The 15,181-nt window shown below is 51.0% G+C and overlaps 1 protein-coding gene across 1 annotated transcript in view; it reads right to left on the reverse strand.

Annotated features, from left to right (window-relative positions):
• BMPR2 (bone morphogenetic protein receptor type 2) overlaps positions 1–7,275 on the reverse strand; it is a 111,809-nt gene extending 104,534 nt beyond the window's left edge. The window contains exon 1 of the mRNA XM_083154173.1: positions 5,839–7,275. Within this exon, the coding sequence (XP_083010299.1) occupies positions 5,839–5,911 (73 nt within the window). The 5' untranslated portion in view covers positions 5,912–7,275. The remainder of the gene's footprint in view (positions 1–5,838) is intronic.
• Positions 7,276–15,181: the final 7,906 nt, after the last annotated feature.

Here is a 15,181-nt window from a genome sequence, read left to right on the forward strand (position 1 = left end):
TGAGGTATATCACGCTGCACGGTGTACTGAGGCTGGATGTATGAGGTATATCACGCTGCACGGTGTAATGAGGCTGGATGTATGAGGTATATCACGCTGCACGGTGTACTGAGGCTGGATGTATGAGGTATATTACGCTGCACGGTGTACTGAGGCTGGATGTATGAGGTATATCACGCTGCATGGTGTACTGAGGCTGGATGTATGAGGTATATTACGCTGCACGGTGTACTGAGGCTGGATGTATGAGGTATATTACGCTGCACGGTGTACTGAGGCTGGATGTATGAGGTATATTACGCTGCACGGTGTACTGAGGCTGGATGTATGAGGTATATCACGCTGCACGGTGTAATGAGGCTGGATGTATGAGGTATATTACGCTGCACGGTGTACTGAGGCTGGATGTATGAGGTATATCACGCTGCACGGTGTACTGAGGCTGGGTGTATGAGGTATATCACGCTGCATGGTGTACTGAGGCTGGATGTATGAGGTATATCACGCTGCACGGTGTAATGAGGCTGGATGTATGAGGTATATCACGCTGCACGGTGTAATGAGGCTGGATGTATGAGGTATATTACGCTGCACGGTGTACTGAGGCTGGATGTATGAGGTATATTACGCTGCATGGTGTACTGAGGCTGGATGTATGAGGTATATCACGCTGCACGGTGTACTGAGGCTGGATGTATGAGGTATATTACGCTGCGTGGTGTACTGAGGCTGGACTTATGAGTACACATCTGTACCTTCTATCACTGCCAGGCCAGATAACGCATGGAGACAGCAAGGTATTTGTACAGTACACATATATAGATAACCACACTTGGGCATCACATGATCCTATTGTGGCATGGCGTTTCCCTGGTATATATTACTGTGTCCTACCTATTGTACGTCTGCATCGCACCCTCATAGTACAAACATACTGTGATCGGGGTCATGTCACACTTCGCTACCTGGCTGCACAGTGTCCTGGAGCAAGACAATGGATTAATAGTGATTTGTTCGTAAGTTTCTATAGGGCCGTCATTGGGCCTGCGGCCGACTCCTCGTCATATTATAAGCCGCCAATAATGCCTGCAGAGGTGTTATAACAGATTTATACAGATTAATGCAGATTTAGAGGCCTAGCCTGATCGGAATAGCCACCTAGTCACAACATGAAACAGACAGACTGGCAACTAAACATGGCTAGTAAATAGGACAGGCAGTAACCAAGGGCCAGAGCTTTGGGATTACATTGTGTTCTTTCATGGGAATCATTTCTGAAAGCAAAGCTACGATCCCCAGTACAGCTAGTGTTAGAGCAAGTGGTTTCAAGATGGCCACTTCCATCAGGCAGGCAGGCAGGCATAGCCATAACACAGCCAGCCTGTGCGCTCAGTACAGATAATGGGATTATATCGACAACAGCAGGTCAGCAAGAGGCGAGTGTATTAGGATCAGCATCCAGGGTCTGCAGGACAACACACAGGACACCTTGTGTTACCAGAAGGCCCCAGCACATGGAGAACAGAGTGCTGGAGACCGGCAGCTGCCACGGCTGGGAGATCAGGCCTTCTGCTACACAGAACTACAAGCAGGAGACTGGTGACCCCCCCCCCCCCCCATATAATACAGCACACGGTCATCTGATGCCACAAACGTCAGCATAGCTGCTGCAGACACCACAGTATTAATATCGGATATACAGGAGGGGGACGCAGGTACATACACCTCACAATGAGGCCCAGGTATTACCAACCATGCCCTATATACAGGAGGGGGACGCGGGCACAGACACCTCACATTGAGGCCCAGGTATTACCAACCATGCCCTATATACAGGAGGGGGACACGGGCACAGACACCTCACAATGAGGCCCAGGTATTACCATCCATGCCCTATATACAGGAGGGGGACGCGGGCACAGACACCTCACAATGAGGACCAGGTATTACAATCCATGCCCAATATACAGGAGGGGGACGCGGGCACAGACACCTCACAATGAGGCCCAGGTATTACCATCCATGCCCGATATACAGGAGGGGGACGCGGGCACTGACACCTCACAATGAGGCCCAGGTATTACCATCCATGCCCTATATACAGGAGGGGGGGGGGACGCGGGCACAGACACCTCACGAGGCCCGGGTATTACCATCCATGCCCTATATACAGGAGGGGGGACGCGGGCACAGACACCTCACGAGGCCCGGGTATTACCATCCATGCCCGATATACAGGAGGGGGACGCGGGCACTGACACCTCACAATGAGGCCCAGGTATTACCATCCATGCCCTATATACAGGAGGGGGACGCGGGCACTGACACCTCACAATGAGGCCCAGGTATTACCATCCATGCCCGATATACAGGAGGGGGACCCGGGCACAGACACCTCACAATGAGGCCCAGGTATTACCATCCATGCCCTATATACAGGAGGGGGACGCGGGCACAGACACCTCACAATGAGGCCCAGGTATTACCATCCATGCCCGATATACAGGAGGGGGACGCGGGCACTGACACCTCACAATAAGGCCCGGGTATTACCATCCATGCCCTATATACAGGAGGGGGACGTGGGCACTGACACCTCACAATAAGGCCCAGGTATTACCATCCATGCCCTATATACAGGAGGGGGACGCGGGCACTGACACCTCACAATAAGGCCCGGGTATTACCATCCATGCCCTATATACAGGAGGGGGACGCGGGCACAGACACTTCACAATGAGGCCCAGGTATTACCATCCATGCCCTATATACAGGAGGGGGGGGACGCGGGCACAGACACCTCACAATGAGGCCCAGGTATTACCATCCATGCCCTATATACAGGAGGGGGGGGACGCGGGCACAGACACCTCACAATGAGGCCCAGGTATTACCATCCATGCCCGATATACAGGAGGGGGACGCGGGCACATACACCTCACAATGAGGCCCGGGTATTACCATCCATGCCCGATATACAGGAGGGGGACGCGGGCACTGACACCTCACAATAAGGCCCAGGTATTACCATCCATGCCCTATATACAGGAGGGGGACGCGGGCACTGACACCTCACAATAAGGCCCGGGTATTACCATCCATGCCCTATATACAGGAGGGGGACACGGGCACAGACACCTCACAATGAGGCCCAGGTATTACCATCCATGCCCTATATACAGGAGGGGTACAGGGGCACAGACATCTCACAATGAGGCCCAGGTATTACCATCCATGCCCTATATACAGGAGGGGGACGCGGGCACTGACACCTCACAATGAGGCCCAGGTATTACCATCCATGCCCGATATACAGGAGGGGGACACGGGCACAGACACCTCACAATGAGGCCCAGGTATTACCATCCATGCCCTATATACAGGAGGGGGGGATGCGGGCACAGACACCTCACAATGAGGCCCAGGTATTACCATCCATGCCCGATATACAGGAGGGGGACGCGGGCACTGACACCTCACAATGAGGCCCAGGTATTACCATCCATGCCCTATATACAGGAGGGGGGGGACGCGGGCACAGACACCTCACGAGGCCCGGGTATTACCATCCATGCCCTATATACAGGAGGGGGGGACGCGGGCACAGACACCTCACGAGGCCCGGGTATTACCATCCATGCCCGATATACAGGAGGGGGACGCGGGCACTGACACCTCACAATGAGGCCCAGGTATTACCATCCATGCCCAATATACAGGAGGGGGACACGGGCACAGACACCTCACAATGAGGCCCAGGTATTACCATCCATGCCCTATATACAGGAGGAGGAGGCGGGCACAGACCTCACAATGAGGCCCAGGTATTACCATCCATACCCTATATACAGGAGGGGGACGCGGGCACATACACCTCACAATGAGGCCCGGGTATTACCATCCATGCCCTATATACAGGAGGGCGACGCGGGCACAGACACCTTACAATGAGGCCCGGGTATTACATTCCATGCCCGATATACAAGAGGGGGACGCGGGCACATACAGGAGGGGGATGTAGGCACAGACACCTCACAATGAGGCCCGGGTAGTACCATCCATGCCCGATATACAGGAGGGCGACGCTGGCACAGACACCTCACAATGAGGCCCAGGTATTACCATCCATGCCCTATATACAGGAGGGGGACGCGGGCACTGACACCTCACAATGAGGCCCAGGTATTACCATCCATGCCCGATATACAGGAGGGGGACGCGGGCACTGACACCTCACAATGAGGCCCAGGTATTACCATCCATGCCCTATATACAGGAGGGGTACATGGGCACAGACATCTCACAATGAGGCCCAGGTATTACCATCCATGCCCTATATACAGGAGGGGGACGCGGGCACTGACACCTCACAATGAGGCCCAGGTATTACCATCCATGCCTGATATACAGGAGGGCGACGCGGGCACAGATACCTCACAATGAGGCCCAGGTATTACCATCCATGCCCTATATACAGGAGGGGGACACGGGCACAGACACCTCACAATGAGGCCCAGGTATTACCATCCATGCCCTATATACAGGAGGGGGACGCGGGCACAGACACCTCACAATGAGGCCCGGGTATTACCATCCATGCCCTATATACAGGAGGGGGACGCGGGCACAGATACCTCACAATGAGGCCCAGGTATTACCATCCATGCCCGATATACAGGAGGGGGACGCGGGCACAGACACCTCACAATGAGGCCAAAGTATTACCATCCATGCCCTATATACAGGAGGGGGACACGGGCAGACACCTCACAATGAGGCCCAGGTATTACCATCCATGCCCTATATACAGGAGGGGGACACGGGCAGACACCTCACAATGAGGCCCAGGTATTACCATCCATGCCCTATATACAGGAGGGGGACGCGGGCACAGACACCTCACAATGAGGCCCGGGTATTACCATCCATGCCCTATATACAGGAGGGGGACGCGGGCACAGACACCTCACAATGAGGCCCAGGTATTACCATCCATGCCCGATATACAGGAGGGGGACGCGGGCAGAGACACCTCACAATGAGGCCAAAGTATTACCATCCATGCCCTATATACAGGAGGGGGACACGGGCAGACACCTCACAATGAGGCCCAGGTATTACCATCCATGCCCTATATACAGGAGGGGGACACGGGCAGACACCTCACAATGAGGCCCAGGTATTACCATCCATGCCCTATATACAGGAGGGGGACGCGGGCACAGACACCTCACAATGAGGACCAGGTATTACCATCCATGCCCTATATACAGGAGGGGGACACGGGCACAGACACCTCACAATGAGGCCCAGGTATTACCATCCATGCCCGATATACAGGAGGGGGACGCGGACACTGACACCTCACAATGAGGCCCAGGTATTACCATCCATGCCCTATATACAGGAGGGGGATGTGGGCACAGACACCTCACAATGAGGCCCAGGTATTACCATCCATGCCCTATATACAGGAGGGGGACGCGGGCACAGACACCTCACAATGAGGCCCAGGTATTACCATCCATGCCCTATATACAGGAGGGGGACGCGAGCACAGACACCTCACAATGAGGTCCAGGGTGTGATACCATCAGATCAGACTCTTCCACCTTGTTTGTACAGAGGTGCCCAGTAGCTGCCACTCCCACCCAGTCTCATGCCACATAAGACAGCACCCTGACCACGCTGTGCCCGTCTGCAGCCATGGCATAGCTATTCCTGGTTAGTCAGCGATATAAATAGGGCATGGCAGCAGACCAGACAGCGATCATCTTACTCACAGACAAGGGTAACGTAACTCCAGCATCACCATGGTCAGAGCAATGGATGACTTACCAGCAGCAGGGGCCGGCCAATGGGCCCAGTGTAGTCCCAGCAGCACAAGGACCACACTCTGATATGAAGCCATAGCCTGGAGAATATCACTGTCCAAGTGTGTGGGTGTAATCCAGGATCCCGACTGCTAATCCATGGGGACCAGGTTCTGTTCTGCTGTCAGAGGATGCTCATTCCAAGAAAGACGGTATAGGGGTCTGTTCTCCCCGACACACACCAGGCAGGGGGTGCTCTACACCAAGGGTTCCCACCTTCTGGGGGGCACGGTACATACCCCCATCCTGCTCAAATAGGACAACCCTAGCAGCAGGTGAGCAATAAACTCAGTATGCTGGGGGGGGTAACTCCTCTGCTCCCAGGTGAGTGGGGGTAATACCCTCTGTGTGCTGGGGGTAATATCCCTGTACCCTCTGTGTGCTGGGGGTAACTCCTCTGCTCCCAGGTGAGTGGGGGTTAATATCCCTGTACCCTCTATGTGCTGGGGGTAACTCCTCTGCTCCCAGGTGAGTGGGGGTAATATCCCTGTACCCTCTGTGTTCTGGGGTAAGTCCTCCCTGTGTATGCTGGGGGTAACTCCTCTGCTCCCAGGTGAGTGGGGGTAATATCCCTGTACCCTCTATGTGCTGGGGGTAACTCCTCTGCTCCCAGGTGACTGAGGGGTAATATCCCTGTACCCTCTATGTGCTGGGGGTAACTCCTCTGCTCCCAGGTGATTGGGGGTAATATCCCTGTACCCTCTATGTGCTGGGGGTAACTCCTCTGCTCCCAGGTAAGTGGGGGGTAATATCCCTGTACCCTCTATGTGCTGGGGGTAACTCCTCTGCTCCCAGGTGAGTGGGGGTAATATCCCTGTACCCTCTATGTGCTGGGGGTAACTCCTCTGCTCCCAGGTGAATGGGGGGTAATATCCCTGTACCCTCTATGTGCTGGGGGTAACTTCTCTGCTCCCAGGTGAGTGGGGGTAATATCCCTGTACCCTCTGTGTTCTGGGGTAAGTCCTCCCTGTGTATGCTGGGGGTAACTCCTCTGCTCCAGCCAGGTGAGTGGTGGGTAATTTACCCTGCAGCCGGTGTATGCTGGGGGTAACTCCTCTCCTTGCACCAAGGTAAGTGGGGGCAATAACCTGCAGCCTCTCCTCCGATCAGAGTGGGGGTAATATCCTCAGACAGACGCCCCCACCTCAGCTTCCCCATACACCGGCAAAGAGTCACTCAGTCCTTCCGTCCTCCGGGAAAGCTGTACCAGCCGTGCACCCCTATGTGTCACCTCATCAGCCGCATCCCAGCGCCCCGACTCCCGGAATGAGGCCCTGTGCTGCCTGGCAGAGCCGCTGTATGCGTCCTGAGGCCGGGGAGCCGCTGTGTCTGTGCCGGGAGGGGGCTGAGGCGCCTCTGCTGCTGAGGAGGAGGCACCGTGTCACCGCCCACCTCACACACTGACACCGCCTCCCGCCTGCGAGTCTCCGCCAGACACAAAGAGGCCCCACACACCGAGCCCGCCCAGCCACTGAGGGAGAGGGGCGGTACCATAGTCATCCCGACCAATCAGTGAATAAGAGGTGGAGCAACACAGACACCCTGCCCAGTCAGTTCGGGAGAGCGGCGATCCATAGCCAGCCCGTCCATTCAGAGAGGGAGAGGGGCGGTGCCACAATCACTCCGCCCAGCTACTGAGGGAGGGTGGGGGGCTCGCTCATTCCGCCAAGTCACTAAGGGAGAGGGGCGGGGCTAAGGCGACTCTCACGCCGCCCAGTCACTAAGCGACGCAGAATTTTTTTATCACTTTTTGAATAAACTTTATTCAACTTGTCACGGTCACTACACATATTGCTGCATTTCAGAAGTAAATCGATCATCGATAATCTAGTAGGCAGGGTTATCTACCTGCCCCTCTCCTTCAGGGAGACAATGCTCTGTTCCCTGGTAATGTATGATTGCCAGCACCTGTGGTGACACCTCTCTTATCAGTTACCTAGCTCCCCACAGGTGCTGGCAATCCTACATTAACCATACCTCCCAGCAAATGCCCCTCTCCAGGAGGACACAATGCTCTGCTCCTGGCCTTCCCTGGTAATGTATGATTGCCAGCACCTGTGGTGACACCTTTCTTATCAGTTACCTAGCTCCCCACAGGTGCTGGCAATCATACATTATCCATACCTCCCAGCATGCCCCTCTCCAGGAGGACACAATGCTCTGCTCCTGGGCTTCCCTGGTAATGTAGGATTGCCAGCACCTGTGGACTGGTGACATTTCTTATCAGTTACACAGCTCATCACCACAGGTGCTGGCAATCCTACATTACCAGGGAAGCCCAGGAACAGAGCATGTTCTCCCTGAAGGAGAGGGGCAGGCAGGTAGGCAACCATGAGTATAGATGATTTTATTCCTATGTATCTGTCATACAGCACCGTGTCTATCTGTATACATACACCTCCCACATAACATATATCTCTTCTATACGATAAACTGCTAACACTGCACCTCACCTCTATGGGGGGAATCAAGTGTGCGCACTGGTGACCACCAGATGGTGCGCGCCCTGACATTACCATACCTCCCAACATGACCCGCTCCAGGAGGGACACATTGCTCTGGACTTCTCCCTTAATTAATGATTGCCATCACCTGTGTTGAAGCACCTTTCTAATTAATTAATTTGTGTGAAACAGGTGATGGCAATCATACATTATGAGGGAAGTCCAGAAACAGAGCATTGTGTCCTCCTGGAGAAGGTCATGTTGGGAGGTATATATTACTATTACTGTCATGGCGTTCTGTCATTATGATGGGCCAGTAACCACTATATACACACACATTATTTATGTATAGTTTCTTATATAGCGCAGCATATTCTGTTGCACTTTACAATTGGAAAAAACAGTGATTATACAAACTGGGTAGATACAAACCGATATGGAGGTAGGAGGGCCCTGCTCGCAAGTTTACAATCTATAGGGATTATACAGGGTTGCCGACTTTGAAAATCTCCTCTCCGGGAGAAGCCCAGAGGGGAGGGGGGACTTGAGCGTGATGTCAATTGTTGTGTTCTCAACAGTGATAGAGATATCAGGTTGGTAACTACTCTTGGCTGGTGGGAATATAATTAACTCTGTTTTGGAAATGTTAAATTTGAGGTGGCGAGATGACATCCAAGATGAAATGCAGAAAGCTATTCAGAGACACGGAGCAATACGGATGGGGACAATTCCGGGGAGGATACACTTCACCGTATCATATCTGCCGCCAGATTACATCAACACCGTGCTGGCAAACCAGCCGGGACAGGTCAGAAGGGTGGGAGTATGGTGCAACAACATGGCTGATGTACCACACAACCCTAAGGGGATGCTGGGTAAAGTGAGAAACATTGATTTCGGAGTGTAGATTATTAGAAGGTTGACAGAAAAAAAAAATGGTCAGAAGGTCGACCTGAGAAAGGTAGGCACAAAAGAATGGTCGACATGAATTTCGCATTTTTTGGGTCAATATGGACATCTGTTGACATGGACCACCCAATTAGTGTAATGTTTACCCAATTGTAGTCTACAGGACGAAGAGACCACACGCCGCCAGCAAGCTGCCAGGCAGAAAGACAACACTGAGATCCCCTACAGTCCTGAATAGGATACAAAAGTCTGATAGGGTTAGTTTGGCATACCGGAAAGCTCAAGGAAACGGACTTCTTCACCCGCATACCCCCACCAACTGATCGAAAAAGAGCTGATAAACATCTGCTGCCCTTATAAAAATCTTGGGTACTTATTTTATTTTAGGTACTTCAGCAGTTTAATTATTTTTATTTTATTTTATCTTATCTTTTCTTATTTATATAAAATAAGCGCTCTTTTTCTATATATCTCCATGCCACCAAATTAACAGAGCAGCTCCCACAAATAGTGCAGAAACACCTTTTTTCTTACTTATTAACCTATTGCATGTAAAACTCTTCACTGTGTATCTAAACACTGTGGGGTAGATTTATTAACATTCTATCAGGGGCATATGTGCTATCCCCGTGCGCTAAGGCAGGGGATAGCGCTTCCCCTGATCATTCACACCCACAATGCAGGTGTTTAGCGTGCGGCGCTATGGGGGAGGAGGGCTAACGTATATTCAATATTTTAAATGTGCTCTTGGCTCATACCTTATTTATGAAGGGTCCGCGTGGCCACGCGCTCCTCCATTAACATGCAGTGCATAGCACCAGATTGTTCTGGCGCTGTGTAATCGAAATTCACCTTTTTTTTTATTTTTATTTCAATTAACTTTATTGGTCCTCTCCCCGGCTGACAGTGTTCTCTCTCCCCGGCGCCTGCTGGTCGCCGCCGGCTGATGGATGTATCTACACATTGCAAGACCAGGTAACTGGCGCATGCGCAGAACTTGGCAGGGTACTTGTTTCCTAGCACGGCCACACTGATCATGATCGTGGGCATCGTTAGTAAAAATCGGGGGCATCACGGGCATCGCATGCACTAAAAAAATCGGGTGCAATGGTACCGACGCGATGCCCGCGATTTCCCATAGGGAACAATGTTAAATGCCTCAATTTACCCAAATCATCATAGGGAACAATGGTAAATGGTCCAGAACCCCCCAAAAACACCCCTGAACAGTGAAATGGCCCCCCAAACTTAGTTTACGCCACCCCACGATCAACGTGAACCCGAAGCGTGGCGAGCGCAGCGGTACGCGTCCTCCGACCTTTTCATACCCCCACTATCCACATCGGCGTGGAGTTGAGAATAGAATAGTGTGGCGAGCGCAGCGAGCCACCGAGCCCGAAGCGTGGGAGCGGACGCGGATACCTGTGAAGCCCGCGAAGGGACGCGTTTACCTGTGAAGCCCGCGAAGGGACGCGTTTACCTGTGAAGGTATCCGCGTCCCCTCGCGGGGCTCGCTGCGCTCGCCATGCTTCGGGCTCGGTGGCTCGCTGCGCTCGCCACACTATTCTATTCTCCACGCCGACGTGGATAGTGGGGGTATGAAAAAGTCGGAGGACGCGTACCGCCGCCCCTCGCGGGCTCGCTGCGCTCGCCACGCTTCGGGTTTACGTTGATCGTGGGGTGGCGTAAACTAATTTTGGGGGGCCATTTCACTGTTCAGGGGTGTTTTTGGGGGTTTCTGGCCCATTTACCATTGTTCCCTATGATGATTTGGGTAAATTGAGGCATTTAACATTGTTCCCTATGGGAAATCGGGGGCATCGCGTCTGGACCATTTAAGCCTATGGGAAATCGGGGGCATCGCGTCTGGACCATTTAAGCCTTTTTTAGCCGCCTGCGATGCGACCGACCCGAATTTGACTTTTTTCCAATGCATTTCAATGGGAAATCGGGGGCATCGCGTCGGTCGCGTCGCAGACCACTAAAAATTACACCCGATGCCCGCAATTGTGGCCGTGCTAGGAAACAAGTACCCTTGGCAGCAGGGGGGGAGCGCACATCCGTTATGGGAGGAAGCGTATCCCCTGACAGCTGGGGATAACGCACTCCTATAACGTACACTAAACTAATAATACATTCGGGCGAATTGCAGGTGAGCTTCATCACGTCAAAGTGCATAAAGAACGTTGTGGAGCTATTGATTAATCTACCCCTGTGGGCCAGATGTAATAGCAGCCTCTGAGTTCAGCGGCTGTACGGGATGCAGGACGATCTCACCGGTTTTATAAAGGGGCCCTCATTTACAAGGCATGGTTTTGCCTTGTAGATAATTGTCCGTACCTCCCAACTGTCCCATTTACAGCAGGACAATCCCGCTATTTGGAGACCGTCCCGCTGTCCCTCCCTCGGCTGGCAATGCAATTTAAATGTTGGGAAGTATGGATTGTCCGAGTTCAGTAGGCATCCCACGCAGCAGCTGAACTCAGAGAATATTACATCTGGCCCTCTAGATCTATCAGCCAGAACCAGATTTCAGACGTCCTGGTAACTATTTAAATGTCCTGTCCCCTGTTGTAGCAATTTGTATATACCAGGGTTGCCTACCCTCCAAGAATGGCTAGGAGGCTCACGAAAATCGGGTCCGCCTCCCGGGCCCTCAGAAAGGTGGGCAAGTCCCACACATTGCCACGGGTCTCCCACACCCCCTCTATGGGGTGACGCACATTGTGTGATCATAGCCCCGCCCCCGCTGTGCAATGCCTGTATTAGTGGCATTGCACGGCAGGGGCATGGACATGATAACGCAATCATGCTGGTCACGCCCCCAAACATAGAGCTTTCCATAAGCTCCACCCTCATCCTGCCTCTTTTATGACACCCCCCGGCGCTCAGTGCTGGTTGCCCTCTCTCGAAGAGGGCAGCCTACAAGAAGGCAAACCTCGTATATACCCTGTTCTTGTCCGACATTGTCTAAGTCGTTCTTATCTTGTCTTGCTTATTTATTTATGCCCTGTCTTAGGCGCTGCGGAACCCTTGTGGTGCCCTATAAATAATAAATAATATTAGTGGTACAGTCGTGATGTGCTGAAGTTATGAGCATTCCCGTTTCCCACGATAGTGATCAGATCTCACACATGCCCAGAGGAGCGGGAGAGATACTCATCAACACTTGGCGGAAGTGCTGTGGGCACTGGGAGAGATTGCCGGTGAGCAGGGCCTGATATGGGGGCATGGTCTATTCCTGTGAGGCCATGCCCCATTTTCTGTGGGGACATGGCTAGGGGCTCTCTGGGCTGCTGGCTATGTCCCCAGTGCCTCAGGCTGCAGAATAGAAGCTGAGGGGCTGGGGAGATAGTGACAAGGGGGGGGGGGAGACTCCTGATTCCCCCCCCCCCCAACCCTCCACCCAAGGGACATTACCACGATAAGCGGGACAGTTGGGAGGTATGTTAAGCTGCCCATACATGTCCCGATCCCAGCGTGCGTTCTGGGCTAAAATAGCATCGCATTGCATGCCTTGTGCATGCGTTGTGCATTCAATGCGATATGCAATGTGATAAAAAGCAAGTACAAAATGTATGTGCAGCACATATATTTTGTACTGTGCGATGAGATGCCGCGGGAGCGCGCATCACAAAGCACACATCGCGGCGCCGGAATCGGTGTGTTTATGGGCACCTTTACCGCCCTAGCAGTGCTTGCAACGGTAGCAGTGGTATCAATCACAGAATCACAGCCTTAAAGGCGGAGCCAGATGCAGCTCTCACAGGATCTCCTAGTCACAGCGCCCCTGCCTCGGTGACACCAGCAATCCCAGAATCTCATAAGACCTTTTTTGGCCCCAACTTCATAGAAACATAGAAACATAGAATTTGACGGCAGATAAGAACCACTTGGCCCATCTAGTCTGCCCCTTTTTTTAAACATGTTACCTCAAACCATATTTGATCCTTATTTTTTTGTAAGGATATCAATATGCTTATCCCAAGCATGTTTAAATTGTACTACTGTATTTGCGTCTACCACCTCTGTTGGGAGGCTATTCCACTTATCTACTACTCTTTCTGTGAAAAAATTCTTCCTCGCATTTCCCCTGAATCTTCCTCCCTCTAGTTTCAGTGCATGTCCTCGTGTTCTGTTGCTCCTCTTCCTGTGAAGAATGTCTCCCACCTGTACCTTGTTAAAGCCCTTGATATATTTGAAAGTTTCTATCATGTCCCCCCTTTCCCTTCTCTGCTCTAAAGTATACATATTAAGATCTTTTAGTCTTTCCTGGTACGTTTTGTGATGTAGGCCATGCACCATTTTAGTTGCTCTTCTTTGTACAGTCTCTAATGTATTTATATCCTTCTGGAGATATGGCCTCCAGAACTGAACACAATACTCTAGGTGAGGTCGTACCAATGACCTATACAGTGGCATTATTACTTCTTTCTTTCTACTGCTGATACCTCTCCCTATGCAACCAAGCATCTGACTTGCCTTCTTCATTGCTTTGTTACATTGCCTACCTGCTTTTAAGTCCCCTGAAATAGTGACACCTAGATCCCTCTCTTCCTCAGTAGTTTCCATTATAGTGCCATTTATACTATATTGAGTCTTTGGATTTCTGAGACCCAAGTGCATGATTTTGCATTTTTTGGCATTAAATTGTAGTTGCCATTCTCTTGACCATTTCTCTAATCTGCCTAGATCCTCAATCATTTGTTTTACCCCTCCTGGTGTGTCTACCCTGTTGCATACCTTTGTGTCATCTGCAAAAAGGCACATTTTACCCTCAATTCCATTTGCAATATCACCAATAAAGATATTAAAAAGCACCGGTCCAAGTACAGATCCCTGGGGTACTCCACTTGTAACCTTTCCCTCCTTTGACTGTACTCCGTTTACTACAACTCTCTGTTTTCTGTCCTGCAACCACGCTCTTATCCATTCAACTATCTTAGAATCCAATCCCAAGCTTTCAAGTTTATTTAACAGTCTGCGATGTGGGACAGTGTCAAAAGCTTTACTAAAGTCTAGATAAGCTACATCTACAGCCCCACCTTGATCTATTACTTTAGTCACCCAGTCAAAAAAGTCAATAAGATTTGTTTGACATGATCTTCCCCCAGTAAACCCATGCTGTTTTGGATCCTGTAAATTGCTGGTTTTGAGATATTCTACAACTCTTTGTTTTAAGAGTGTTTCCATCAATTTCCCTACTACTGATGTAAGGCTCACTGGTCGATAGTTGCTTACCTCTTCCTTGCTTCCACTTTTGTGCAGAGGGACTACATTCGCTGTTTTCCAGTCCTCTGGGATTACTCCAGTAGCTAGTGACTGGTTGAATAATTCTGTTATTGGTTTTACCAGCTCCCCTTTAAGCTCTTTTAGTATCCTTGGATGTATCCCCATTGATTTATCCACTTTCAGTTTTGAGAGTTCTGTGAGGACTTTCTCCTCTGTAAATGTACTTGTCTCTCCCTCAGTTTTCTGACTATACTTGCAACTTAACTGTGGCCCCTTCCCCTCTCTTTCAGCAGTGAATACTGAGCAGAAATAATTATTAATATTATCTGCTATTACATTGTCCCCAAGAAGTTCCTTACTTACTGAGAGTGGCTAAACCGCCAAATCTCAGTTTAGCAAGGTCCCCGGCGCTGTATAAAGGGTTAAATATATTCACGCTGTGGTGCTTAATTAATCGGCTGTCTGCTGCTGCATACAACACCTGTGGGGATGCCTTATCCCACAATAGAAGGTAGCAAAGTTGGATCTGGGGGGTAGGTGTGTATTTGCGCTGCTGACAGTTAGTAGGAGAATTTGAACACTCTTTTAGCGAGACAACTGTGCAGAGAAATGAATGGAGGACACACTGCTTGAATGGTATAAATTTTATGTATAAAAGATAAAAAAGCTCACTTTACACAATATAAAAATAATTACATATATAGAAATAAACAAAAGTAAGAA

The sequence above is a fragment of the Crinia signifera genome, chromosome 7, assembly GCF_055691185.1.
Source record: "Crinia signifera chromosome 7, ASM5569118v1, whole genome shotgun sequence".
In the NCBI taxonomy this organism is placed as follows: Eukaryota; Metazoa; Chordata; class Amphibia; order Anura; family Myobatrachidae; genus Crinia; species Crinia signifera.